The sequence below is a fragment of the Ovis aries genome, chromosome 7 (genome assembly GCF_016772045.2).
Source record: "Ovis aries strain OAR_USU_Benz2616 breed Rambouillet chromosome 7, ARS-UI_Ramb_v3.0, whole genome shotgun sequence".
Taxonomy (NCBI): domain Eukaryota; kingdom Metazoa; phylum Chordata; class Mammalia; order Artiodactyla; family Bovidae; genus Ovis; species Ovis aries.
In genome coordinates, this window is record NC_056060.1 from 73,732,878 (window position 1) to 73,760,759 (window position 27,882).

A 27,882-nucleotide genomic window follows, 5' to 3' on the forward strand; every position below is an offset into this window, starting at 1 on the left:
AAAATGTTTTTTCCCTCTACAAAACATGTATAATGACTGAGTTGGTCTACAAAAAATGGATCTTGCTAAAATGCAAATCAATTCAGACCACTTCCCTTCCTACAGCTCTCTAGTGTTTCCTTATTATTTACTTGAAGACTCACGTGGGCACTACTCTACTTTTTGACCCAGTCTTCCAGCAAACTTCTCAAATGACCATGTGCTTCAGCCCTCCCAAATTCACAGGCCTCAGAACATGACAGGTGCTTCTTACCTTTTGTGCCTTTTTAGGTGACGGGTAAATCCACTATCTGAATGGACTAACCCCCATCCCATCCACTTGCCCAATTCTTTTAAGATTCAGTATGAGCATCATCACCCCCATCAATATAATAGAAATCTCTCTACTTGATCCAGAGCATCCCCAGAAGATCTTAGCAATATTCAAAGACAGGTTGAGATGCCCTCAAATAAACAGATAAGTGAACATAACAACACTTAAAACACTGTTTTATAAAAAATCTGTTTCCTTGCTGGGTCTCCCCAACCAGTCAGTGAATTTCTAAAAGGTAGACATTTTACCTTTTCACACGCGAATCTTCAGCAGCACGGACAACATCTGACACACAGCATGCATACAAGATATTTTATCAAGCAGAAGAGACGGAAGGAGGGAGAGAGGCCAAAGGAGAGGACAGGGAAAGACGGAAGGAGAGAGGGAGGTGGGGAGAGAGCGGAGAGGAAGGAAGGAAGGAAGAGAAGGAGGGGAGGAGGGAGGGAGGAGGAACGAGGGGGAGAGGGAAACTGTGAAAACCTACGGATTCCAATGTTCTTTTGAAATCCTATAAAGACTGGAAAACATGATGGGAAGGATGACGTTAGAGTTTTCTTCTATCAAACTCATGATGTATTCATTATTCCAATAATAGAGTGCCCTTTCTGCCACCTTTGAGAAAAGGAAAAAGAAAATGTCAACAGAGAGAAAAAGACACAGATAAAACAAAATTATAACCTCTTCAAAAAAAAGTATTAAAGACTATTTTAGTATCATTCAAACAAGTATAAAATTAAGTATTAATCACACTTTACATTTTTGTGGGTTTAAAATCTTTCACAAAGTTCCAAACTGGTTAATCAATTTGGGAAAGAAAAAGAAGATCTGCTACCTGCTTATTTTTATTCTCCTTTTAACACATTTATTCTCCTGATTCCACATTTTCCCTACATAGCTCACAAGCATCAGACACCTTCACCCTGCTTCTAAATGCCATGCTGTTTCCCCATCACTTTAATTCCCTTCCTGGCTCACCTCTTTCATCCCACACACTTCAGATCAACCACAGGGCCCAGCATGTAGCTGGCCTTCAGTCAATAGCTGCTGTAGAAAGTGCAGCTGCCCATCCCTGCAGAGCAGGCACATTTGCTAAACACCTCCTTTGGCCAGAGACTGTGCCCAGCCTGCAGGCAGAATGTGTCATCCTTACCACCATCCGAGGAGTGGGTACCACTGTACAAACGAGGGCACTGGGGTTCAGAGAGATGGGGAACCTGGCTACAGTCACACTGCTTGTCAGTGATAAACTGAGACATGAGTCTAGTGCCCAGACTCCTTCCAGAGTTCATTTCTGGTCCCCTCCTTTGACCTGGGTAAGCCAGGAGGAAGGCACTCAGTTGGACTTAGGGCTGTATGTACATGCACTTGCTATCTCAGATCTCTTTTTTCTGACTGCCACATTTACCAACTGACTCTCTGAATTCAAAGGAATACTTCAAAGAAAACCTAAAAAATCTAAAAAGCAATGTAAGATAACAATAATAATTCAAGTAAACCAAAGTCTCAAAAGAAAAAAACAAACCCCAAAAAAACACTAAAAACTCTAAGAGCAGTTATATGGAGAAAGGAAGAGTTGCTTCTTTCATTTACACCGATTAAGAAATTATGCTTCATTTAAATACATTTAATAAATCTGTTCCCACCCCCTGCACAAAATTCATTTGCTGAAGCCCTAACCTCTAGTGTGAGTGCATCTGGAGATAGGAGGTAATTAAGGTTAAATGAGGTCATACAGGTGAGGTCCTAATCAGATATGCTTGGTGACCTTGTATGAAGAGGAAGCGAGAGATTTGCTTCTTTCCTCAAGCATGTAGCAAGGAAAGGCCATGCAAACACAGTGAGAAGATGTACAAGCCAGAAAGAACCCTCCCAGCAGCAGACCATGCTGGCACTCTGATCTCAGACTTCCAGCCTACAGAACTATGAGAAAGCAATTCCTATCGTTTAAGCCACACAGACATATGTGTGCTCAAGTCATGTCCAACTCTTTGTGACCCCATGGACTGTAGCCTGCCAGGCTCCTCTGTCCACAGGATTTTCTAGGCAAAAGTACTGGAGTGGGTTGCTATACCCATCTCCAGAGGGATCTTTGCAACCCAGGGATCAAACCCATGTCTCTTGCATCTCCTGCATTGACAGGTAGATTCTTTACCACTAGCGCCACCTGGGAAGCACTATGGAAGTCTGCTGTGGTCTAAATGTTTGTGTCCTCCAAACCTCCTACATTGAGATCCTAACCGCCAAAGATGATGGAATTAGCACCTTTTCAGAGAGACCCCCAAGAGCTCCCTAGCCCCTTCTACTACGTGAGGATACAACAAGAAGTCTGTGACCCAAAAGAGAGCCCTCACCCAAACATGCTGCCACGCTGATCTCAGACTGCCAGCCCCTGGGACCCTGAAAAGTTTTCTGTTGTTTATAAGCCACCCAGTCTGCGGTATTTTGTTAAGTACAAGACACAGACCCAGTGGATTAAGACACTCTGTCTCCCTTTGATGCTTCTGAGCGTCACTTGAGTCTAAGTCTTCCTGATACCGCTCATTTGGAAAGAGACTCTGGCTCTTTGCCCTCCACTACCCCAAACACATAATGAAAACTGAAAAATAAGGTAAACAATCCAAGTTTTTGAGTACCACGGGCCATGTGTAATACGTAAAACATCTACAGAGGGTCCTGCATTTTCAAAGAAATCCAGACATGTGTCATGTCATCTGAATGTGATGGTTCATAGAACGGTTTCTTTTTTTTTTTTTTTTTTCCCCTTGGCTCTGTGGTACAACTGCAAGGTTCTCATTAGATTACTGACTTGATATACTAATGATGTCTTTAGGTCAAAAATTAGAACAGCAGCAGCCAGTGTCTCTAACTATGCAAGATAATAATAGCTCAGAGGGAAGCCTACCATCAAGTCCATCATGCTAGCGATGGGGCTTTGCGCTGCCAACTGCAATCTGAACAATCTCTTCTAATCAAAAGGCAGTATATAAACAGTCAATTCTCTAGGTCTGTGATCTGGACCTTTGATGAGACAGCCAAATTAGAAACCCTAATGCGTTTCACCCTGGACCACCACCTTCTCTCCAGTGTGGGTTCCACAGCACAACTTAAATGGCCCCAGTGGAGAAAAGGGTTGCCCAGGCTCACCTTCCCTGTAATCTCTCACAGTGGCCACAAGGAGGCAGACTGGTGCCACAGGAAGGTCACAGGCTTTCACAAGAAGCTATGCCATGTGACTCCTCACTCCCTCTTAGGAACTTCAACAGATCATTTTCTGAACTTCCTTTTTCTCATCTAGAAACTGGAGCGGGGGAGTCTCATAGGATAATCTGAAGTTCACGAGTAATGTATGTGAAACATCTAACACAGTAAAGAAGATCAGCATTCTTTTTCTCTCTTAAGCTTTATTCACCATTCTCTCTTACACACCATAGGAGCCCTACCTGTCCACCTCTTATTCAGCCATTTTATATGAGACAAATTCTTGTACCACTCTGAAGGTCAGTGTTTACATCTGTAAAAATCATAGTGCCCTGCCTGCAGAGTGGTCATGAGAATTCAAGTTACTAGACAAAATGCACCGTCACAGTGGATGTCGTGTAGCAAGAGTTCAAGATGAAGGTGGTGATTATCAAAAGTATGATTATCGTGTGAAAAAAGAGCGAATAACAACATTAGGTAGCTAGTACCCATTACATTTCTTCCAACAGAAATAAAACTTGACCAAAATAATACATGTTGTACAAGCCACTCTGGCTCGTGCCCTCTTTTTAACTAACCTGAAAATGGGGGCTAGACACACACTTGGCGATTTGTTTAAACAAAGGTTCTTGGATTTTAACAAATTGCGAAGGTTCAATCACATCCAGTATTTCTTCCAGCTCCCCAAGGAACATGACCTAGAAGTAACATGCAAAACACCAAGTGTCAGGTGCTTGATTAAAAAATCTATATGGACAATGAGGAAAACGAGAGTTTTGCATGGTTTTAATACAGTGAAAATTTATGCATAAAATTGAACATGAACAAATCAGAATTTAACTTATGTTAGATGTTTATTTCGTAAGAAATTCACCGGAGGGTACTTGTTAAGAACAAATTTCCTAGAGCACTGAAGATGTGATTCTATTTACTTTGGAAAAAATACTCTACGTGCTACATCTATTACATAAAGCAGGGGGTACTTACACACTGCAGCAGGGCCCTGCCTGGGAACGGGACTGTCCCGGTGGGGCCTGCCTCCCCTCCTCCATATTTTTAAAACGGTGGGCAAGTGGCCCTCTTGCATGATGGACAAAGTCCACCGCGGCACAGGCAGATATTTGCCAAACATTTACAGCCCCGTGCTATGAGCTAGGTGCTCCTCTAGGAGACACCAGTTCACAGAACATACGAAGTCAGAGACACACCAGTGAGCAGATTTAGTCACAGACAGATGCCACGTTAAACTCCTCAGCACACACTGACCCATTCTCCACGCTTACCTGTACATACGTACACACTCACTCGCTATTGAGCACAACGAATCTCGTTGCCTCAGTACCCTGTGCTTCCAAAACCAGAGCTTTTAGATCACAAAATGGAGCCAAATCAATAGTACAGTTACTTGTTTTAAATATAATGGAAAACTGACAGAGAAATAAAAACCATTTTCCTATTTAGATATGAAGAAATGACTGCCTAGAAAAATATTAAGTATGCAATTAAAATATGAAAAATGACCTTTTCGTATCTTAAGATGCATCTGGGTAGCAATGGCTAGTTTAATTTTACTTAACAGGTATTAAGAAATAAGAAGAGTTTCCAAAAATGTGTAAAGGAGGGCTCTGGCGAACTGAAGCTGATTTGAGAAGGAGGGTGTTTCCATCAAAAAGTGAAATATAGTCGAGCCTTACCATTTGTTAAGAAACATTCTGAATTTCTTCTAAAACACTCTCCAAATAGAAACCAACTGCTGACCTTTGTTTCCGGGCCGTTTTCCACATGGTTTCTAACCTTTCAGAAAAGGTGGTATAGATCTGGTGCTCAGCTAGGCTCACTTCGCAAAGAGACTCGCTTCCGCCACAACCTCACACTGCACATGCCCAGTGAGGTCTTGGCAAAAGTACAAATGATTATAAATCAGAGATTTCCAGGGCCACTTGTGAACAGCTGAAACTAAAGGTCTGCGATATATTTTAAGATTGTGCATAGTAAGATCTCACCCACATGATGCTTTAAAGGGGGTATCTGGGCAGGTTGCTACAGCATCCATCAACAGTGACAGCAAAACCTCCATCCTCTGTAGGTGGTCACTAGGAAGCGGACATCAGTGAGCAGACCAGGATAAAAGCCCAGGGTGCAGGAATCGGGGGGGAGGGCTCTGGCCTAATCACCTAAGCTCAGCGTACCCAGGAAGGCTACTTAACCCCTAAACATCAATTTCGTAACTAGTAAAACGAGAATATTTACAGTCCTGCCTTATTCTGAGTTACCGTGAGGATTAGCTAAGATAATGCCTCTTTACAGATGCCTATTATCTCAGTGCTCTAGTCAGCTATTAACACACTGACACTGAACACTTACCTCTTTTTGACTACATGTTTTGGGCCAAAATTTCATTAATCCCCTAATAACCTAAAATGAAAAGGAAAAAAACAAATTGCACTTCATTTTTCTTATATACTCCATGAAAAGTGGTTTTTCTGAAGTTTTTCAAAATTGCAGAAAAAATACTTACTGGTTCTGTGAGTGAAGGATCTTTCTCCAGAAATTGTACTATACAATATGCCAGCTGGAAAAACAAGCAAAGACAAGACAAAATTAGAAATTCTATATGCTCAGGGCTCAAAGATGTATTATTAAAAAGCCCTAAAAAGCTTCCAGAGTCTGGTTTTAATAACTTTACATTCAATTCATTTAAAAAATAAAATACATATAAAGGAAAATAAGAAGCTACTTTTTCAAGCCAAAGATTGACACTAATAAGGCAGCAGGGAAATTTTTTAAAAAGAATGTTGGGACATGAAGTAGTCAGTTAATGAAAAGCAGAGGTGAAATACCACATCCAGTATATTCTGAAAGTATCTCATCTACATAGAGTTTGAGCTACATCTCATGGGTTTCTTTTCTCTTTGCTGGAACATTAACAATATGGGATTTTACTGTGGTTCCAGAAAAGTCCTATATGAGAAACAGGCACTTAACTGAAAACATTGCTGACCACCTGAAATGGCACATGCAAGTTGAAACAGTTTCAGGGAAAGATTTAAAAGGTTGTACCTGCCATGGATAGAACCCTGAATAAACACGAAGAGTTCTACATCTGATGCTAACTCACCAAGATAAGAATTTTTTTTTAATGATCATGAAGTGTGATATCATATTTCAAAAACTCAAGGCAAGATCAGCAAAGGGGCTCGGAAAGATTCTTGGACAAGAAATTCACTCTTGTGAAACAACATTTTGATGGTGTTCTACATTAGAAGCATATGGGCTAATTTTTCCTCAAAACACACTATTTCACATTTAAAGAGGAACACTACTGTGAAAGATGTGTTACATTTTTATGAAAACTCAAAACATTCCCATTACAGGGAGGGGGCATGTCGGAGGTTTGAAATGCTAAAACTAAAATGCCATGATATCATGTATCTACCTTCTAGTGACATGCTTACCATGCAAGGCAGTATTAGCAGGGAAATTAGAATGAGGGGGACTAGGCAGGGTATGCTTTTAAAGTAATGGAGGCTAAAGTGAAAATACTGATTGATTTGTTTTCTTGTGAGAGTGTTATTTGTATGGAGGTGAGAAAAAAACGGTGAATGACCTAGAAGAGGGGGTAAAAGGGGCAAGGACAGACTAATGCAAGATGAGGATGGGCTAAAAGATTTGAGAATATTCCAGAATGATTACATACCGCCAAATGTCTAAATCTGAAAAGCCCATCTACATGTTTATCACATGCAACCCACTGAATATATGATTATGAACTTGGGCAACTATCTAAGTTCTCTCTGTAAAATGAGATGATTAAGCAACTGCTGTTCCCACTTAAGAAATAATTCCCAATAATTCCCATGATTCTCCTACACACAGGCAAATATATACACATTTTATTTGCTTTGGGGAATGTTTTTAGCTTTCACAAGCCTTTTATTTGTTTAAATTGAGTAAATAACAAGAACAACAAAACACTGGGTTTACAAACTTTATTTTGCTTCCAAAAGTAATTGTACAAAATCCTACCTGGGCATGAAAGAGTGATAAACTCCTGACGGTGTGTAAAGGGATCAACACTTTCACCAGGAACTGTTTGTGTTCTGCCTTAAGAGGTAAAGCAAAGCCATTGATAATACTGGGAAGAAGAAAAGAGACAGGAATTCGTGATGTCATTACCACAAGCTAAATTGAGATGCTGTTCTTATGAGATCAGGATATATCCAAATCAGTTTATGTTTGATCCAGAACAAACCAAAACCCACCCCAGTGGCATTCAAGTCCTCTCAGTTGCTTGAAAGAATATCTTTAAGTAGAAAGAGAATTTAAAAGAAAGAAATTTGCTTCTGATCTCCCAGCAAAGGCTCTTGAGCTCTTACACTTAGATACATAGTTCCCAAAAGCTTTTGTATCAAAACTCTTTATTTTTCCTTCCCCCTTACCCTTCCCCAAATAATCGCTGACCTGGTTAACTGATGACCCTTTCCATTTCCAGACAGCGTTTCTTTCTATCCCTGAAATCTGCTCATGCGAAGAATACCCCAGGGTATAAAGCCCACCCATGGGAAGTCCTAAAGGGAACCAAGTGACTCCACCTTCTCTCTCTCCTCATATTAGGAGGAGAGACTAAGTAATCACATTGTCCAGCTACATTAGACTCCCTTGTGTGTGGAAACCCAACAACAGCTGTCTCTCCCCAATTCATTTCACTACTCCAGGCAGCAGCCATTCAAGAAATACACCTGGTACATGGACCCTTTGAAAATGGCAATCTTTCTAATTTTTCTAAAATAATGTGTTTGTTTTTGGCTGTGCTGGGTCTCCCTTGCTGAGTGCGGGATTTCTCCAGTCGCAGTAAGCGGGGGCTGCTCTTGGTGGCAGTGCCTGGGCTTCTCTTTGTGGCGGCTTCTCCTGTTGCGGAACACAGGCTCTAGGGTGTGCAGGCTTCAGCACTTGTGGCATGGGGGCTCAGCAGTTGCAGCCTGTGGGCTCTACAGCGTGGGCTCAGGAGTTGTGGCCCACAGGCTTTAGTTGCTCACACCACGTGAAATCTTCCCAGGCCAGATCAAACCTATGTCTCCTTCACTGGCAGGCATACCCACTGTGCCACCAGGGATGTCCCTCTAGTTTCTCATAAACCTGCTTTCAAAAATTATGGCAGAGAAACGAAACTGACAAGAAAAAGATGTTTGAGTAACTGGTCTGACGGTGATTAGATGAATAATGATTCAACTGTTGGCTCTTTCTGTCATTCCAAAATAATCAGCAATGCATAATTATGAAAGAAGGGGAACACAAAACTAGGTTTTGTAGAGTCAGTTGGGAAACATGCTATAAGCACAATTGAGACCTGATGTACATACAGTAAGATCTGGGGCAGTGGCTCCCTGTGCCATCTGACCCTAACCATCACAACAATACTCACCTGAGATTAGCAATGAGCTAAAAATGTGCTTACCTTCCTAATATTTCCAGCAGTTCAGCTACACCATTGAAGTGTTCTGTTTCATAAACAAACCTAAAAAGAGAGAGGAAAGAAAAGGGGAGGGAAGGGGAGAAGAGGAGAGGAAAGAGAAGGAAAAAAAGAAAAAGTATGTTATGTTCAAATATTTGAGGTTTACTTAATACTTCTATAAAACCATCACCTTTGCTTCTCCTCCCTCCACTTACCTTAGAAAAATATTGTTAATCTGTTTTCGGATAAATGCTCTAAGACCAAGAAACTTGCCATAAATTCTGTGTAAGACTGTTTTTAAGTAGTCCCGTTCCCGAGGGTCTTCGCTGTCAAACAGCTCCAAAAGCTGTTGTAAATAAAAAATAGTGTAGCTGTCAAAGTGGTTTCAGCAAAGGATTTAGAAATTCTGCCACTTGTTATTTAAAATCTCTTCCTTCCTTCTTCAAAACATTATTAAAAATCTATTACGTGACAAGCACAGCGCTATTCTCTAGGAATGCAGGGATAAGTAAGTCAGACAAGGGGCTCATACTCTATAGAAAAGAGATGCACAAAAAGAACAATAATCAGAACAGTAATTATAATATTAGGTAACACACATATAGCACTTAGTATGATCAGCAGGCAATTTTCGAAACAACCTACTTATATTAATACTCTTTATGAGGTGGTCTTATTCCCATTTTAAAGAAGAGGAAATTAGGGCACAAAGATGAGAAGTGGTAGAACTAAAATTTGAACCCAAGCAGTCGGGACCCTAGAGTCCATTATTTCAATCACCACACTTTTGTGGCATAAGCCATTCACTGAGCTTATGTTTCAAAGATACAGCTAGGCTTTCAGCTCTCCCAGAGCATACAAGTAAACTGAGATACCCTAAACCAAAGCAAACATCAAAAAGTTCCCCAAAACACTGGCAACACTCTCTTCTGAGATCCTGGATCTTACTACATGGGTATGTTCACTTTATAAACACTCACTGGTGTGAACATTTATGATTTCCGTATGTATGTTATACATGAATAACATTTTTCAAGCTTCCAATCATTTATAATCTAAAGACAATAACTGAATGCTGGTAAGATCACATCTTATCAGAATTGAAAACATATGCCAACACAAAAACCTGCACACGAATGTCCACTGCAGCATCATTCACGACAGCCAAAAAGTAAAGCAACCCAAATACCCATCAACTGCTACAAAGTGTGCTGCAGCGGAACATTATGCAGGCATGAAAAGGGATAACGTACTGAAATACGTCACCACATGGACACACCTCTCAGACATCATGCCAAGCAAAACAAGCCAGACACAAAAAGCCCACATAGTGTATGATTTCACTGAAATATCCAGAATAGGCAAATCCGTAGAGACAGAAAGTATTTGAGAGTGACCACTAATGAGTATGGCATTTGTTTTTGAAATGATAGAAAGTGTTCTGCAATTATATGACAGTGATGATTAAACTCTGTAGAATATATTGAACATTAAATTATAAACTTTAAAAGGCTGAATTTTACAGTATATGAGTCATATTTCAGTAAGACTGCTTTTTTTTTTTTTTTAATGATAATAGGAAGGTTCCTCTACCTGAAGAACAAACTTGGAGACTGGTTTGAATTTTAATTCCTCATACCTTCATTATCATTGCAATAAAACAGAACTCATAGTTCTAATGTTAACTTTATAGCAAAACATTTCATGAGCGTATAGATACCATACCAATGAATGCAGACTACCCAGTTACCAAAAAAAAAAGCTGTCAAGACACACTTAAACATGATTTCAGGTGATTAAAGACTGAGGCTGGGATTGACAGCAGAAGAACTTGGTGGGCAGTAATCAAATAAATAATCTACTATTGTCTGAACAAAAGAGCGTTACAGGGCAAAAAACCACAAACTGAAGAACAGTCTTCAACACTGAGCAGTGAGACAGACAAAATTTTTGACTGTACAATGTCATCTGTCCATCCATTCAAAAATTGAATATTTCAAATAAGCATGTCGCCAGCCACTGGGCACAGTGTCAGGGACAAAATGATGAGCAATACAGACATTGCTTTTACAGAACCTAGTGTAATGAGGAATACATGGCAAGTGACTCAGGATACTAGATAAATACACAGCAGCAACATCTACTCTATTTGAGAGAAGTGGAGTGATCAGGTAAGACTTCTACACGAAGTGACATCCATGTAAAACTTCGGAGCCAGAGGTGAAGAAAGTGTTCATGGCAGATTCAACAGTACATACCTTCGCCTGCAGCCTATCCAAATAGAAGATGTGGTTAAAATACCTGCCATCTCCCTGCTTACTTAGTCATACAATCAACCAGCCAATCAACCAATCTCTGTATATACCAGGGACCATGACCATCTCCTTTGCTGGGTGCATGCACACGTGCACACGCGCGCACGCAAACACACACACACACGAACAAACCTGGAGCCCACAGGAAAGCAATGAGAAAGTCAACTACACATTTCCACAGGAAACAGTAAAAGAAAGATGTGAGCCCTATGGGCAAAAAAGGCCCCATGGGTTCGTTATTTCTTACCTCTACCTGCAGAAAATGACAGATTTCTAACTGACCCATTCCATTCCGTGTTAACAGAAATAATTAACCTTTGAGTTCTATTTTTTAATTTGGTTTCTATTTTTAAGTGTTGCAAAAAGGCTTAATGAGTAATTTGTAACTAACACGGAAGAAGGTTTGAGGGGGTGTAATGCTAGCAAAACTTGAATCAACCATGCTTATGTACTGTTAATCTTAAGAGTTTGATGAGCACATAATAACTAAACAAAAATTACTTAACTAATGCGTTTTCATTGGCTTCCCTGGTGGCTCAGAGGTTAAAGCATCTGCCTGCAATGCAGGAGACCTGGGTTCAATCCCTGGGTAGGGAAGATCCCCTGGAGAAGGAAATGGCGCCCCACTCCAGTATTCTTGCCTGGAGAATCCCATGGATGGAGGAGCCTGGTGGGCTACAGTCCACAGGGTCACAAAGAGTCGGACACGACTGAGTGACTTCACTTCACTTCAATGCGTTTTCATTAGGCCCTCAAAGAAAATGTATTACCAGGCACGTAACCTGAGACAGTCTTAATGGCACAAATAATATATATACATACTATGTTCTTTGAGAAAGATGCATTGTAATATACAAACTACTTTTCTGCAGCGCTACGGAACACACTCAATGATTTCATGATATAGGAGGCAAAAGAAAAGGTAGAATCGTGTGTAGGCCCAAAAAGAAGGGAGTGGGATGAGGTTTAATTTCCCAAACCAAGTAATATTTGTGTGCACAGTCATATATAACTTCCAAATATTCCCCACATAAAAAAGCTATGAAAAATATAATCCAGTATCTGTAAATGCCTAGGTAGACTGTGCTCTCTACATGTAACAGGCAACTTGTTTGCAAAGAAATGAAGCTGGAGAGTTTCCAAGGTGATTACAGAGCAAAGACAGACCTGTCAACATGCTGTCTCCCACTTTACAAAACCAGTGCCCAGTGACTTAGCCCAACAAACTCCTTTGAACCTCATCATAAATCTACAGTGAAACGTAAAGGACAAATTGCAAAAGGTAGTCAGGGTCTGTCAGTTAGACTAGAGGGGTTGAACCTCTGTCTTCGTAAACACTCCCTGAAATGAGAGTAAAGGAATAAAAATGCAAGAAATCCACGGGGCAGAGAGGAGTGGGGAGCAGATCAGACAAATCTGCACATCTCTCAAGGATGGAAAGTGGATGGCAAGACGTAACTATCTTAGATTTCCTCTTTCTCCACTCTGCTAAGTGTTTTTCCATTCTGCCAGCAGGGAGGGAAGCCAACAAGAAGCAAGCCAGTTCACACCAGAGAACCCTTAAAAGGCATAAGAACTGAAGGCACCAGATATATTTGATGGCAAGGTTGTGAGGAGCTAGAAACAGGAGAACTGATTGAAAGTTTGGAGGAAGTGTAACAAGATCTCCCAGATCCTCTGTCCCCTGCAGTTTACTGAAGATTTACAGTCAAGGCCTGGAGAGAATAAATGAGCAAGTCTAGTCTTAAGGACATCAGATATAGGCTGAAGTAAAACACTTATTAAAAACAATGGGATTTAATAAAATTCTGCATGCTGAAGAGCGTTATCTTTGCCAGGCCCTTCCCTGACTAGGCTCTCAGTTCTGACTGAGGCAGGAAGTTAGTAAGTTCCTTATGGGGGAAATGGACAGTCCCAAGAGGAAATAGCTACAGATATACTAATATCTGAAGGTTTCTTACCTGAAGGTTTCTCAATTAAATGGCAAGGCCTCTGCCCAAGTTGCCAAGTGTTTTCTACTTACGCCTGTGTGTACACATGCACACACACACAGAGATACAGATTCTAAGAGGTCTTTTTTTAAAAACTAACGTGTTAACTATGAATATAGGGCTTCCCTGGTGGTTCAGTCATAAAGAACCTGCCTCCCAACGCAGGAGACGCAGCTCTGATCTCTGGGTTGGGAAGATCCCCTGCAGAAGGAAATGACAACCCAGTCCAGTATTCTTTCCTGGGAAATCCTATGGACAGAGGAGCCTGGTGGGCCACAGTCCATAAGGTCACAAAAGAGTTGGACACGACTTAGCAGCTAAACAACAACTACGAATATAGTCTAAGATCACCAAAGACTCTAACATAAAAGATACAGAACCCCCCCCAAAAAAATCATAAAGAATCCAGAGGAAACAGCGCAAGAGTGGAAAAAACTGAAAATAAAAGAATCTGCAACATCCTCAAAATAAACAAATCCACTAGATCTTTGAAACAAAAACAGAATGCTATTACAGATGAATATTCAGGAGATAAAACAGCACGCTTAGAAATTCACAGGTCTGGCGCATTAAAGTGAGCAAATCTAGCTTGAAAGTATAACCAAATGATAGAGTATACAGAAGAAAGAAGATAAGAAAACCAGCAGATCAAAATGTCAATCAAGTTATGTGGGCAGAATAAAGACATTTTCAGAGAAGTGGGTATCGAAAAATGTACATCCCATCCATGCTTTCCTCGGAAGCACCTAGAGGATGTAGCCACCAAAATGAATGGAAATGAAGCAAGTAAAGACACAGTCAGAAAGGGGCAAAGGGAAGCCCCAGGATGGCCTCGGTGGACACAGCCAAAAGTGCCACCTAGAGCAGGATGACTTGGGCTCCGGGAAGGCGGCCTCCAAGGAAAACACAAAGACAAAAGACTAGATACCAGTGTGGGCCAGATTAAGAGCTGTGTGACACTCTCACAGAACTGACGGGTGAACTGGTGACCACTACAAAAGGAAGCAGGCAAGTGAAAAATCACTAATTCTAGGGGGTTAAAAAAACCCTACAGGAAAACAAACGTCATTATGGCATACTGTGTGCCTCTGCTCTGAACAACATGTACACAGTCCTGTTGTTTGACTGTAAAATACTACAATTTGATTTAATTAAATTTTCTGACTGTACTGGAAAGATGGACAGGAGGGAGATATAGAGGCAGACATGTAATAGCTTATAGTAGGAACAGATTTTAAACAATCAAGAAACAACATTAAGAACGCTATTTAGAAGTACTGAGGTACATACGAGGAAACAGCTACTTGAATGTGGTTACTTCCAGGGAATGAGACTTTGGGTTGGGGAAGGATCAGGCAGGAGTTACTATTTTTCTTTATAAAATGTGTGAGAAAAAGACTTGAAACAAAAAGCCATTTTCCTCTTCTGCAATAAAGAAGCAACTGCCCAGCTCTATTTCATGTAAAGGAAGAGTATAATCAATGAAATTAGTATTCTAAATGTTTCAAACCTAACTAAAATCAGATCTCTACATGTTAGGCTTTACTTAAGCTATTCTGCTATGTTGTTATTTGGAAGAAAAGCTATGACAAACCTAAACAGCATATTAAAAAGCAGAGACATTACTCCGCCAACAAATGTCTGTATAGTCAAAGCTATGGTTTTTCCAGTAGTCATGTAGAGATGTGAGAGTTGGACCATAAAGAAGGCTGAATGCAGAAGAACCGATGCTTTTGAGCTGTTGTGATGGACTCCAAGGAGAGTCCTTTGAACTACAAGGAGATCGAGCCAATCAATCCTAAAGAAAATCAAGCCTGAATATTCATTAGAAGGACTGATGTTGAAGCTGAAACTCTAATACTTTGGCCACCTGATGCAAAGAGCCGATTCATTAGGAAAGACCCTGATGCTGGGAAAGATTGAAGGCAGGAGGAGAAGGGGAAGATAGAGGATGAGATGGTTGGATGGCATCACTGACTCAATGGACATGAGTTTGAGCAAACTCCAGGAGATAGTGAAGGACAGGGAAGCCTGCTGTGCTGCAGTCCATGGGGTCGCAAGGAGTCCGACATGACTGAGTGACTGAACAACAAATTCTGCTACATGAAAAAATACTATTTCCTAATACCTTCACCTCGATCAAGTAAAAATGCACCTGGAGAAAAGAGCCAAGAACCAAGAAACAAGAGCCAGCGGCAGCCTGACTCCCATGTATCATAACTCAAGAGGACCAACATATGAAGTGGACTAACTATGGGGCAGTCAGTGTGCAAGCACAGTGAGCATAAGCTTACATTATAAGCTTATAGCAATTCTGACTTCAGGAACTTTGTAACTCAGTACAAAAATTTCAAAGATACAAGTCATACAAACATGAACAACTCCACCGAGTCACTTGCTTTTATTTTCCTCATTTCAGCACTTTTCCTACAAAGTAGAGAAGCCCATTCTTTCTCCCTCAAGCGTTTATCCTGACTCAAGAAAACCCCGCGATTTAAAATTTTAAGACAATCAATCTGGTGGGCATCTCAAGAAAGAGTGGTTATGCCACATAATGATGCACTTAGTGGGATACAGGCAGGGACTAGCTACATAATTTGTGGGCCCAGGGCAAAATGAAAATGCCTTACTCCTTGCTCAAAAAGTGTTAAGAATTTCAAGACAAGAACAGCAAAGCATTAAACCATGAACAAGTGCCTTCTAAGCACAGGGCCCTCTGCCCCAGCACGAGCTGCATCCCCACCAAGCTGGCTTTGGATGCAGGAGTCAGAACAGTAAAACCCTTTTTTTAGGTTTCTGAGTTACAGGTTGGACAGATGAGATACGGTAATTTACTGTTCATTGGTAAGGGCTATCTGATAAAATTTCTGGTAGAAATAAACTCTCAAGTTTTATTTGCTAAAGACTCTGAGAGATAAATGTAAACATTTTTATACACTCAAGGAACTTGTTTAGAAAATAGTTCTTTGTATTAGGGCTGAGATTCAAGATTTGTGAATTTTATTTCATGTTAGAATCTAAAATTTTTTCACAAGTTGGTTTTATGTTGCATCCAATTTGTCTTCAGTTTTTAAAACACAATAACAAAAGGTCACTATCAAGGACAGGCTGGGAGATTTGCATAATTTGCATGAAAATTACAGCACCTTTCAGCTAAATATAACTGCACATGTGAGGAACAAGTTATTAGCCAGCCATCTCCAAAAGTACATATGTTTATGGAGATACCTGAATAGTATGTCTCTTAGCAACCACTGACTACTTTTCAGACTTGCAGAGTGGTTGAAAGCAGTCTTTAGAAATTCACTACTCAATTCCTGCCACAATAACCCACCCAGTGAAATAATTCAAGGTTTGGTGATTCATTTTTGGTCTTGGGGGTGCGAAGTGTCATAAACGAACCATTTGCCCAACTAACGCAGGCAAAATTTATCTTTATTGGGAAGAGACAAGGTTGTTTCATAAGTCTAGGCAAGCCCACACACTTATAGCTTAAAAAGTTGCCTAAGTCAAAAATCAACATTACCCTGGAAACAAGTGCACCATGTAATCAATCGACTATCTTTGAAGTCTCTGACAGCTTCCTTATGTAAAGATTTAGATTAAGTACATAACAAATGCTAAAGGTTATGTAAACCTAGATTTAACAAAAATTAGTATGAAATTTAAGCTAGTTGATATGTCATTCTGAGTACGTCAAGGCTATATATTGTCACTGTTTATTTAACCTCTATACAGAGTACATAATGCAAAATATAAGGCTTGATGAATCACAAGCTGGACTCAAGACTGCCAGGAGAGATATCAACAACCTCAGATATGCAGATGATACTATTCTAATGGCAGAAAGCAAAGAGGAACTAAGAGCCACTCTAAAGGAAGGTGAAAGAGGAGAGTGAAAAAGCTGGTTTAAAACAACATGAAAAAAACCTAAGATCATGGCATACTGTCCTATCACTTTATGGCAAACAGATGAGGAAAAAATGGAAACAGTAGCAGATTTTATTTTCTTGGACTGCAAAATCACTGTGGACAGTCACTGCAGTCATGAAATTAAGATACTTGCTTCTTGGAAGAAAACCTGTGACAAGCCTTGACAGCGTATTTAAAAACAGAAACATCACTTTGTCGACAAAGATGCACAGAGTCAAAGCTGTGGTTTTTCTAGTAGCCATTTATAGGTGTGAGAATTGAACCACAAAGCAGATTGAGTGCCAAAAGAATGGATGCTTTCGAGTTATGGTACTGGAGAAGACTCTTGAGAGTCCCTTGAACAGCAAGAAGATCAAACCAGTCAGTCCTAAAGGAAAGCAACCCTGAATATTCACTGGAAGGACTGGTGCTGAAGCTGAAGCTCCAACACTCTGGCTACCAGATGTGAAGAGCTGACTCATTAGAAAAGACCTTGATGCTGGGAAAGATTGATGGTATGAGGAGAAGGGGGCAACAGAGAATGAGGCGGTGGGATGGCATCACTGATGCAATGGACGTCAGTCTAAGCAAACTCGGGGAAGTAGTGAAAGGAAAGCCTGGCATGCAGCAGTCCACAGGGTCACAAAGAGTTGGACACAACTTAGCAACTGAACAACAAGTCCATTCTGAAATAAAAAAACAGCAGATCCTTCAAAGGTACAAGTCACAGATACTTCTGACTGGCCCATAAAAAAACTAGACTTCCAGGTTTTCCTAAAAAAAAAACCAAAAGAATCTAGCAATACTTGGCCCACTTAGCAATTAGCCAGCAGTTGACCAGAGTGGACTGGCAGCAGGGTCCAAGCTCTTGGGGTCACCACTGTTTCCATCAACTCCTCTCTGTCAAACCCAGACTACTACATTCTATATCATTTGTCTGGCCTCTATGAAGATTTGAATGTGCTTTCCCTGGTTCTCACATACTAAAAAGTACACGTTCCTGGCACCAGTTACTTCTAACACTGACTGGAAGAAATCAGCTGGTGAAGTGGAAATGATAAGAATTCAAGGACAAGAGACCATATTAAACATCTTTAAAAAAAACCAACCAAACAAACCAACAGCCAAAGAAGAATCACACAAGTAGAGTCCAGAGGGCTTTTTGATTTTTCAGATTGGTGAAAGTTAAATCTCAAAAAACTGGTAACATGCTAGGTAAGACATCACAAACTAATATATAACTCTGGGGACTGAGGCTGTTCTAGAAAATAATCACAAAGAAACTTCTCAAAACAAGAGGTGATCCTAACAAAACAGTAGTGACAGCAGCAGTGTAACGTTTACTGTATAGTTACAGTGCTCAGAAATTGTTCCCCATACTTACACATGAATATACTTTTTAAATCTACACAACAACCTTTTAATTGCTATCTTATGGATATTTTGGATCTACTTTCCAGGGGAGGAAACTGAGGCACAGAGCGGTTATATAATTTGCCCAAGGTCAGACACTAGAAAATGGCAGAGCCTGCATCCAAACCTCTTCATACAGTTAGCCACTAATCTATTTTGCTTCCTGCTGAGGAATTATCAATTAAAAAAGAGTTACTGAAAGAGGCTTTTGAGGAAACACAGGAAGCTTTCCACTGAAATTCAGACTTTAAAAGGACATACACAGAAGATAAAAGGATGGACACATAAAAAATGTTAAGTGTAAAAGAATGGCCCAGTCTTATAAAAGTAGCCTTAGGAAAGTTAATACACAGAATCAGCTGACATTTATGAAAAATGCAAGGCAACAAAATGAGAATGTAGTTGCAATGGAAATATTTTGACTCTTCTTATTAATTACAACATACATGTTCATACTTAAAAATGAAAAAATAGAGAAATACCAAAATTAAAAACTAAACATCATCATACATAATCTGACACCCTAAGAGATAATTAACAAAAATGTACTGTCTCTCCTTTCACACTTTTTATTGCATAGACAAATCATCTTTTCTCTAAAATAACAGACTCAGGTTCACAATATTTTACTGTTCCACACTGTGCATATTCCACTTAAAACCAGATCCTGTGTAACTCTATCTCATTCTTTTTACTCAGTGATCTATATTTTGTTAAATGAATGTCCACAGTTTATTCAACTGACCCCCTACTGAGGAACTTTAAAACTGTTTCCAATTTTCTAATAATCATTAACAGTGATGCATTCACTATCCCTGTATATTTTCCTTTGTGTACATATCTATTTCTCATGGAACTGCTCAGTCACAATCTGCATCAAGAGAATACCATCAGATCTCCTCTTCATGGCACCCCACTCCAGTACTCTCGCCTGGAAAATCCCATGGATGGAGGAGCCTGGCAGGCTGCAGTCCATGGGGTCGCAAAGAGTCGGACATGACTGAGCAACTTCCCTTTCACTTTTCACTTTCATGCATTGGAGAAGGAAATGGCAGCCCACTCCAGCATTCTTGCCTGGAGAATCCCAGGGACAGAGGAGCCTGGTGGGCTGCCATCTATGGGGTTGCTCAGAGTCGGACACAACTGAAGCAACTTAGCAGTAGCAGGTACCTATCTATTCATTTGTGCATTTTTATGAGTTTTACGGCATACAGGGGATCTTCCCAACTCAGGGATCGAACCCAAGTCTCCCACATTGCAGGTGGATTCTTTACCATCTGCGCCACCAGCGAAGCCCTAACAAGAAAAAGTCTTTTCTACCCAAATCTCTATTATATTCTAGTCTCCTGTACCCATACCATACTTTTATAATTAATATACCTTTATAGTATGTTTTCGGAGAAGGTGATGGCATCCCACTCCAGTACTCTTGCCTGGAAAATCCTATGGATGGAAAAGCCTGGTAGGCTACAGTCTATGGGGTCACGAAAAGTCAGACACGACTGAGCGACTTCACTTTCACTTTTCACTTTCCTGCATTGGAGTAGGAAATGGCAACCCACTCCAGTGTTCTTGCCTGGAGAATTCCAGGGACGGCGGAGCCTGGTGGGCTGTCATCTATGGGGTCGCACAGAGTTGGACACGACTGAAGCGAGTTAGCAGTAGCAGTAGCATAGTATTTTTAATGTCTAATAAAGTATCATTAATTTCCTTTTTCAAAAGTGTTTTATTTCATGAACTCTGAAATTTTCAAGTAAAGAAACTACTGAAATTTGGGGCTTCCCAGGTGGTGCTAGTGGTAAAGAACCCACCTACCAATGTAGAATGCATAAGAGATGTGGGTTTGAACTCTGGGTTGGGAAGATCCCTTGGAGGACGGCATGGTAACCCACTGCAGTATTCTTGCCTGGAGAATCCCATGGACAGACAAGCCTGGTAGGCTACAGTCCATAGGGTCACACAGAATCAGACACTACTGAAGTGTGTGTGTACACACACACACACTGAAATTTTAATTAGAAGTGCACTAAATGTGCAGACTAATCTGTAGATTCTATGGACATTTTTTTGATGGCAAGCCTTCCCACCTTGGAATGTTACATTTCTGCATTTATACAAGGCTTCTTTGTAAATTTTTATTATAAGTTTCTCATAAGTTTTTAAATTATTTCAAAAGGTGGAAACTATAAAACTAATATTAGAATCAAGAAAAATAAAATATTCTGCCAATGTGAACAGGTAATATAATGAGGATGTGAAAAGAAGAATTCATACTTAATGAGCAAATATTAGGCCTCCTATATGATACTAGCAGACATTTATGTAAGTCACATTATTTTAGCATCATAGCAGCCTACTACTTTGTTTTAACTTGCTATAAGACAGACGACTGTTATTGTCACTTTACTGAAGAAAACGCAGGCTCAGAACAGTCAATAATCTGCCCAAGTTTTCAGTACCTATTTAAGACTGAAGGTAAGGAGCCTGTGTTCGTATCTGTAGTGCCAATACAATTAAGAAAATCTAACAGCTGTCAATTTGGGGTATATTCTATTTTACCGAACAGTATCTCACTTATTCCATTATCCCTATGTCATGAATGAGGAAATCCATGCTTGGTAGCAAGTATATTAACTTGCTGAAAGTTACATTGCAAGTAGGCAGAAAAGCCAGGGTTTGAACACAGTTTCTTCTTATGCCAAAGTCATATTCTCAGCTCCTAAAATATAAGTAGATACACAGGAGAGTCAGGGTTCAAATCCAGAGCTTTCTAGCTTTCTTTCCATTACATCATGCTAAAATAGCCCAATTCTTATTTTGCTTTAGGGGATGGAGGAATCAGACTGTAAAGAATCTAGCTAGCTACTACCAAAAGTATAAATCTTGTAACTAGAATAAATTATGTTTAACTGAATAAAAAAGTTCTGCATTAAGATCACCAAAACTCTCTGAGATCTATGAGAATTCACAGAGAATCAGATATCTGCTCAAAGAAAAGGAATAAGGTAAGTGTCATTCTGATTTGCAAAAGGGAAAAAATTCCCATGTCACAAGAGAAACACACTAGAACCAGGCTGCACCATGCAAGTCCGTGGGGTAGAGAAAAGCAAGGGTGTGCAAAATGAATAAGCTGACAACAGAGCACAGACGTACAAAGGACCTGCCAGTTCAAGAACGGTTAAGGCTTGGTGGTCAGAGGAAGAGGGAAGGAGGGTGGGACAGGGGATAACAGGACAGAATCTCAGCAAGAATGTCTCAAACTCCAAAAGGCTCACCATTGCCAGAAGGTCCCAGGTTGGGGCCAAAGGTCCAAGGAAGGAATGTCAGAAGCAGGTAGACGGTTGAGTCCCTTCTCCGAGAAGGTGCTGGGCAAACTTAGGGAAGGAAAAGCAACGGGAGGCCAATTGTACAGGTTACCAACATGAATGAACAGGGTAATATGGAAGATGGAAGCTGACAGAACGACAGCTCTTCTCTAACATGATGCAATGGTTTGAGTCACATGACTACATTCAAATACCACTCAGTGGTGACGTTTGATCAGGGATCAAACCCGGGCCCTCAGCAATGAGAGCTCAGGAGTCCCAAACACTGGACCGCCGGAGAATTCCAGCTTTCCTTTTTATGATAAAGTTCCAAGGCCCACAGAGGAGGGGAATCCTGTAAACATGAAGTCCTGGCTTTTACCATTGCATCGGATGAAATCTCTCTCTGGCTCTCTTTATAAACAAAAATTTGGAATCAGAGGAGGAGGAAATTCTACTGTCGATTTCTAACTGGCTCAAGGATGGAATTCAAAGACTGCTGATTAATGAATCTGTGCTAAAATAAAGGGAAGTTGCTAAAGGCACGCCACAGGCTTCTATCCTCCATCCTGCCTAGTTTAACAATTTTAATCAGTGGCTTTAATGAAGCCAATAGCTAGCATATTTAGAAAGTCACAAATGTGATACAGATGGAAGGCAGAGTGAAAACGGTTGATGACAGAATCAAGACCCAGAAAGACTTCAGAAGGCTGGGGAGGTAAGATATTCCCTAGGAATATATGTCAGATCCTATATCAAGATAGAAAAGCTAACTGCAAAACAAACAAGAACCAGGGAAAATGAAAATGGGCTTATGACAAAATGCATGAAACTAAATTGGAAGTCAGTCAATTATGGCTGTGGTGGGGGCGGCAGGGAGAATGACAGGGAAAAGGGATAGTTAAGGAGTTTGGACACTGCTATATTTAAAATGGATAACCAACAAGGACCTACTGTATAACACATGGAACTCTCTGCTCAATGGTATGTGGCTGCCTGGATGGGAGGGGAGTTTGGGGAGAATGGATACATGTATATGTATGACTGAGTCCCTTCACTGTCCACCTGAACTATCACAATGTTGTTAACTGGCTATATCCCAATATAAAAAAAGTTAAAAAAAAAAAAAGTCAGTTAAGACCATAAGCTTATCAACCTAAATTAACAGTGTCATAGAACAGCAAGAAGAGCTAATGAGAGGACTCCTTTAAGAACCCTAGCATCCAGACAAGGAATGCAGACCCCGACTCTAAGTTCCATTGGACTGACCGAGCTCAGAGCTCTGTGTTCAGATATAGATGTCATCCTTAAAGACAAATGGACACATGTCGAAGACTTCAAAAACTAACAAATGAGCCAGATACTAAGGACTCAGTCTAGAGCAGAGAACGCACACTGACAGCTGGAAGGCTAGATCCACGAGGCAGATGGCTTTAATTCACTCTGAATAGGATTTTAAAGCTATCAGAAAATTTCACCAAAAAAACAAATTGGGGAGAAAACAATTTCTCTTGGAAAAAAACATTATTTAGCAAGAACTGATGAAAGAGGTACAGTCAAAGCTCCCTTCAGTAACAGCTGGTCTGCCTCCTATTGTCTGAAGCCTACAAGCATCTGAGTTGTAATTGCTGCTTTAGAGAAAAAGTGGTGAGGGGTAAATACAAAAGCTGTGTTCTAGGACCTCAAAGGTTATGCCTGGGCTAGTGATACACTAAGGGACTCTAAAATAAGGCCAAAGGCATATGAGGTATAGGGAGATTCAACATAAAAAACAACTTTCTAACAAAAAGGGAAGAACCTGCCTAAGTATGTGGCCCTTCCTCACTGAAAAAGAGCAGGCAGAGGTTACCCCTCATCAGGGTCTCAAAGGAAACTGATTCAATGGATAAAGAACTAGAAGAGACAAACCAAAATGTCCCTTCCAAGTCTGGGTTTTTCTGATGTTTTAATTTTAGGAGCTTTATTATCATCAGTATCATCGACCACGGAGAGCACACTGACTGGGCCCTGCGTGTTTTCCATGTAAGTAAAGCACTGACTTTCATAGTAAGATTGCAGGATTTACTGTTTCCATGTCAACTAAACACAGTGTCTACTGCTGAATAATTATCTGATCCTCTTGGGCACTTTAATTCACCATAAATATAAGAGAACCTTGTCATTTCGTCAGTGTTGAGAGATGGGGGCTACTCGTGCCTTGAAGTCATTCCAAGTTATAGTGAAGGGACTCACAGGGAGGCATCATGGTGTAAGAGACAGAAACCTGAATAGAACATATGTGTGGGAAATCTGGTTGCCTTTTTTAGACCTCAGATTTATTTATCTACAAAATGGGCATAAAACGTAGCCATATCTGCTTTAGATTATTATATATATCAAATTAAATAATGCATATAAAGGTGCTCTGACAACTATACAGTGCTGTAGAAATGCAAGGACTTTCCAATACAAACACAGATCTGTTACGTTTTGTTTTTTGTTCTGCCTGAAATGCATTTTACCTCTTTGGGATAAGGACCTGGACCAATCTACCTATTGCCCAGTGAACCATCAATCTACTTAGTTATCTACCTCTCTAAATATCAAATGCTGGGAAAGACTGAAGGCAGGAGGAGAAGGGGGCAACAGAGGACAAAATGGTTGGACGGCATCACCAACTTAATGGACATGAGATTGAGCGGGCTCTGGGAGATGGTGAAGGAGAGGGAAGCCTGGCATGCTGGAGTCCATGGGGTGAGAGAGTTGGACACGACTGAACAACAAATATCAAATCTCACTTTTCCAAAACTGCTCAGCCTCATATGTCCAGAATTCTAAAGGTGTTAATTTAAGAAAGGGGAATGAGGTCATTACTTGAGTCATCAACCTTTATCCAGTAAGACACAGAAGATCAATTTCCTGCCAAAGGAATGTTTTATATTTGAAGTTCTGCATATTGACTCACTGCTGCTGCTGCTGCTGCCGCTGCTAAGTCGCTTCAGTCATGTCCAACTCTGTGCGACCCCACAGACAGCAGCCCACCAGGCTCCCTGTCCCTGGGATTCTCCAGGCAAGAACACTGGAGTGGGTTGCCATTTCCTTCTCCAATGCAGGAAAGTGAAAAGTGAAAGTGAAGTCACTCAGTCATGTCCGACTCTTCTTGACCTCATAGACTGTAGCCTACCAGGCTCCTCCGCCCATGGGATTTTCCAGGCAAGAGTACTGGAGTGGGTTGCCATTGCTTTCTCCAATATTGACTCATTACGAGATACTTATTTTTTTCTACATAAGGTATCTCATTAATCACTTAGAGAGAAGCAAGCTACAATAATCCATACACCAGTTGGCTCAAGTATCCATTTTTACAGATGACTGTCAACAAGAGCACCATGAACATACTTCAGGTCTGGAGTAAACAGATATGATCCATAATTATAAAATGTAAAATGACATTCAAGAAAAATATGTAGGAAGTTCCAAACAGATAGGTGACAGTTAATCTCTTCAAGGGAATCTTAAGTGTTAACCTGTACTACTTCCTAGCTATGAAAGCTTACTAGTACCCTGACTTTGATTACTTATTAAAGCTTACTTATGCTCTAGACCATGCCTACTCAGTTTTAACAGATGCATGAAATAGTTTAAAATCCTTATGCAAATAGAAGTTTTCAAATTATATAAAGAGTCACAAACTAGAGTTATATAAGTGAAATTCCTTTATAATTACATTTTAAGAAAGAAAATTGCAGGGATTTAGGCATTAGCATTTCTTATTGTTTAAAATGTAATTTCCAGTACAATAAATTAAAGAGGTACCTGTTACTTTTAATGGGCAATAATAAATTTATGTATATATATATTTGTTTATGGGTTGATATAACTGTCACCGTAAGATTTTTTAACAAACATCTACAGCAAATGAGATAAAGTGTTATCAACTGAAAAACAAATACATACAATGACAAGAATATACTTACCTGTAATACAAATTTCTGATCTATGTATTTTTTGGCAATGCTGGGTTGGAATTCTTGGCTTTCCAAAAACCGTATGAAAAACTCATATACAAGCTGCAAGAAATGGATTATTGTTAATTTCAGACCATAATTCACTGAGAACAGTATTAAAAACCATAAAAAGCTCTAATACTAAAACTGACAGGGGTTTAGTGTGTTTTAATATCAATCAACTAGCAGTGCTAGCCTTTCTTGCAGCTCACAGTTGCTGTTATGATTTTTAGCTTTTTAAATTTATAATCTGAAACACAGCCTAAGAAAGCAAATAAACCCCCCCCAAATCTCATCATTTAGAGTTAACCACTGTTAACATTTTAATGTATAAAACTACCGATTTCCTTATAGCTCTATAACATATCAATGTACTATAAATATATGTATGTATGTATACACACGTATATAAAATATAGTTTTCAAACTATTTTTACCATTTAAACAATATACTGTGGTCAGTGTGTGCCAACAATATCTACGCCACCATTCTTAGTAGCCAGAAACATAGTCCGCTATAGATAATTTATAATAAATAATTCCATTATTCATAATTACTTTAACCAATACCCTCTGCTTAAACATGTAAATAGTTCTTAAATTACTACTCTATTAAATTACACCATAATGTACCTTATATAACACATATCAGTGTGCACTTGTTAAATTATTTCATGAGAAAATATTTCATGACCAATTTCTTTTCAGAAAGTTTATGGAAATTTAAGCTCCTCTAGCAACAACAATATATAAGAGCGTGTCAGGATGTTCTCATCTGCAAAGAGTTAAGAATATTCTCGCTTTCCGCCATCTTTCCGTGCCGCCATAATGGTGCGCATGAATGTCCTGGCTGATGCTCTCAAGAGTATCAATAATGCCGAGAAGAGAGGCAAACGCCAGGTCCTTATTAGGCCGTGCCCCAAAGTCATCGTCAGGTTTCTAACAGTGATGATGAAGCATGGTTACATTGGCGAATTTGAAATCATTGATGATCACAGGGCTGGGAAAATTGTTGTGAACCTCACAGGCAGGCTAAATAAGTGTGGAGTGATCAGCCCCAGATTTGATGTACAACTCAAAGATCTAGAAAAATGGCAGAATAACCTGCCCGCATCCCGTCAGTTTGGTTTCATTGTACTGACAACCTCAGCTGGCATCGTGGACCATGAAGAAGCAAGACGAAAACATACAGGAGGGAAAATCCTTGGATTCTTTTTCTAGGGATGTAATACATGCAAATAAAATGCCTCAGAGGAAAAAAAAGAAGAATATTCTCATTCACAAAGAGTTAAGAATATTCTCATCCACAGAGTCAACCTCAAATAACTTCCGATAAACAGTGTGGGATCACTGTTCACACGCTTTACAAAATAAACCTATGTTAAAGTATACATTAAATCCTGGTGTAGCACATATACCACAGTATGTTAAAACCAGAACTTTCAAGAGACAGATACTGGGTTGAAAACCTAGCTCTACTCCTTACTGTGTAACCCTAGTCTGTTGTTTCAACTGCACAATGCAAATGATAATCCTTAAGATTAAATGTGATAATATATACATAAAGCCCCTGCACAGTGGCTAACACATACTACTACTGTCATTACTGCTTAAAACAGGATTCTCAAACTTTTTAGTCTCACCCTTTTATAATGAAAAATGACTGAAGACTCTAAAACGCTTTTGTTTACATGAGATAGAAGTAGAAATAAACACAGAAATTTTAATCTTTTTATTTTATAAATGTATTATAATTATAAATTTATATTTTAATATATTTATTATTCAGAATAAAACACATCACATGTTAACATAACTAATATATTTCTGTAAAAACTTTACTTTTCAAAAAAGTTACTATGAAAAGGAATATTGTTTTTTGTTTTTATAAATCTCTTTAATGATATATTAGAAGACAGATTCTTATCTGCCTCTATCTTCAAGCTGTTAGAATATGTTGCTTTGGTTAAAGTATATCAAGAAAATCGAGCTATACA

General features: G+C 39.7%; 2 protein-coding genes across 3 annotated transcripts in view; one reads left to right on the plus strand and one right to left on the minus strand.

Annotated features, from left to right (window-relative positions):
- Positions 1 to 27,882, minus strand: part of PPP2R5E (protein phosphatase 2 regulatory subunit B'epsilon) — a 158,533-nt gene that overhangs the window by 11,007 nt on the left and 119,644 nt on the right. For both annotated transcript variants that reach the window (XM_004010710.5, XM_012181791.4), the window contains exons 5-12: positions 25,856 to 25,948; positions 9,179 to 9,309; positions 8,967 to 9,026; positions 7,538 to 7,646; positions 6,030 to 6,083; positions 5,876 to 5,926; positions 4,090 to 4,209; positions 798 to 925 (exon numbers count right to left, since the gene is read on the minus strand). In XM_004010710.5, the coding sequence (XP_004010759.1) occupies positions 798 to 925; positions 4,090 to 4,209; positions 5,876 to 5,926; positions 6,030 to 6,083; positions 7,538 to 7,646; positions 8,967 to 9,026; positions 9,179 to 9,309; positions 25,856 to 25,948 (746 nt within the window). The remainder of the gene's footprint in view (positions 1 to 797; positions 926 to 4,089; positions 4,210 to 5,875; positions 5,927 to 6,029; positions 6,084 to 7,537; positions 7,647 to 8,966; positions 9,027 to 9,178; positions 9,310 to 25,855; positions 25,949 to 27,882) is intronic.
- Positions 26,686 to 27,145, plus strand: LOC105615745 (small ribosomal subunit protein uS8-like). Its single transcript, XM_042252591.2, has one exon. It carries the CDS (start codon positions 26,714 to 26,716, stop codon positions 27,104 to 27,106), a length of 393 nt encoding a protein of 130 aa, XP_042108525.1. The 5' UTR covers positions 26,686 to 26,713; the 3' UTR covers positions 27,107 to 27,145.

Excerpts from the sequence above, each read along its gene's own strand:
- LOC105615745 (XM_042252591.2), top strand. The coding sequence starts at position 26,714 with ATGGTGCGCATGAATGTCCTGGCTGATGCTCTCAAGAGTATCAATAAT.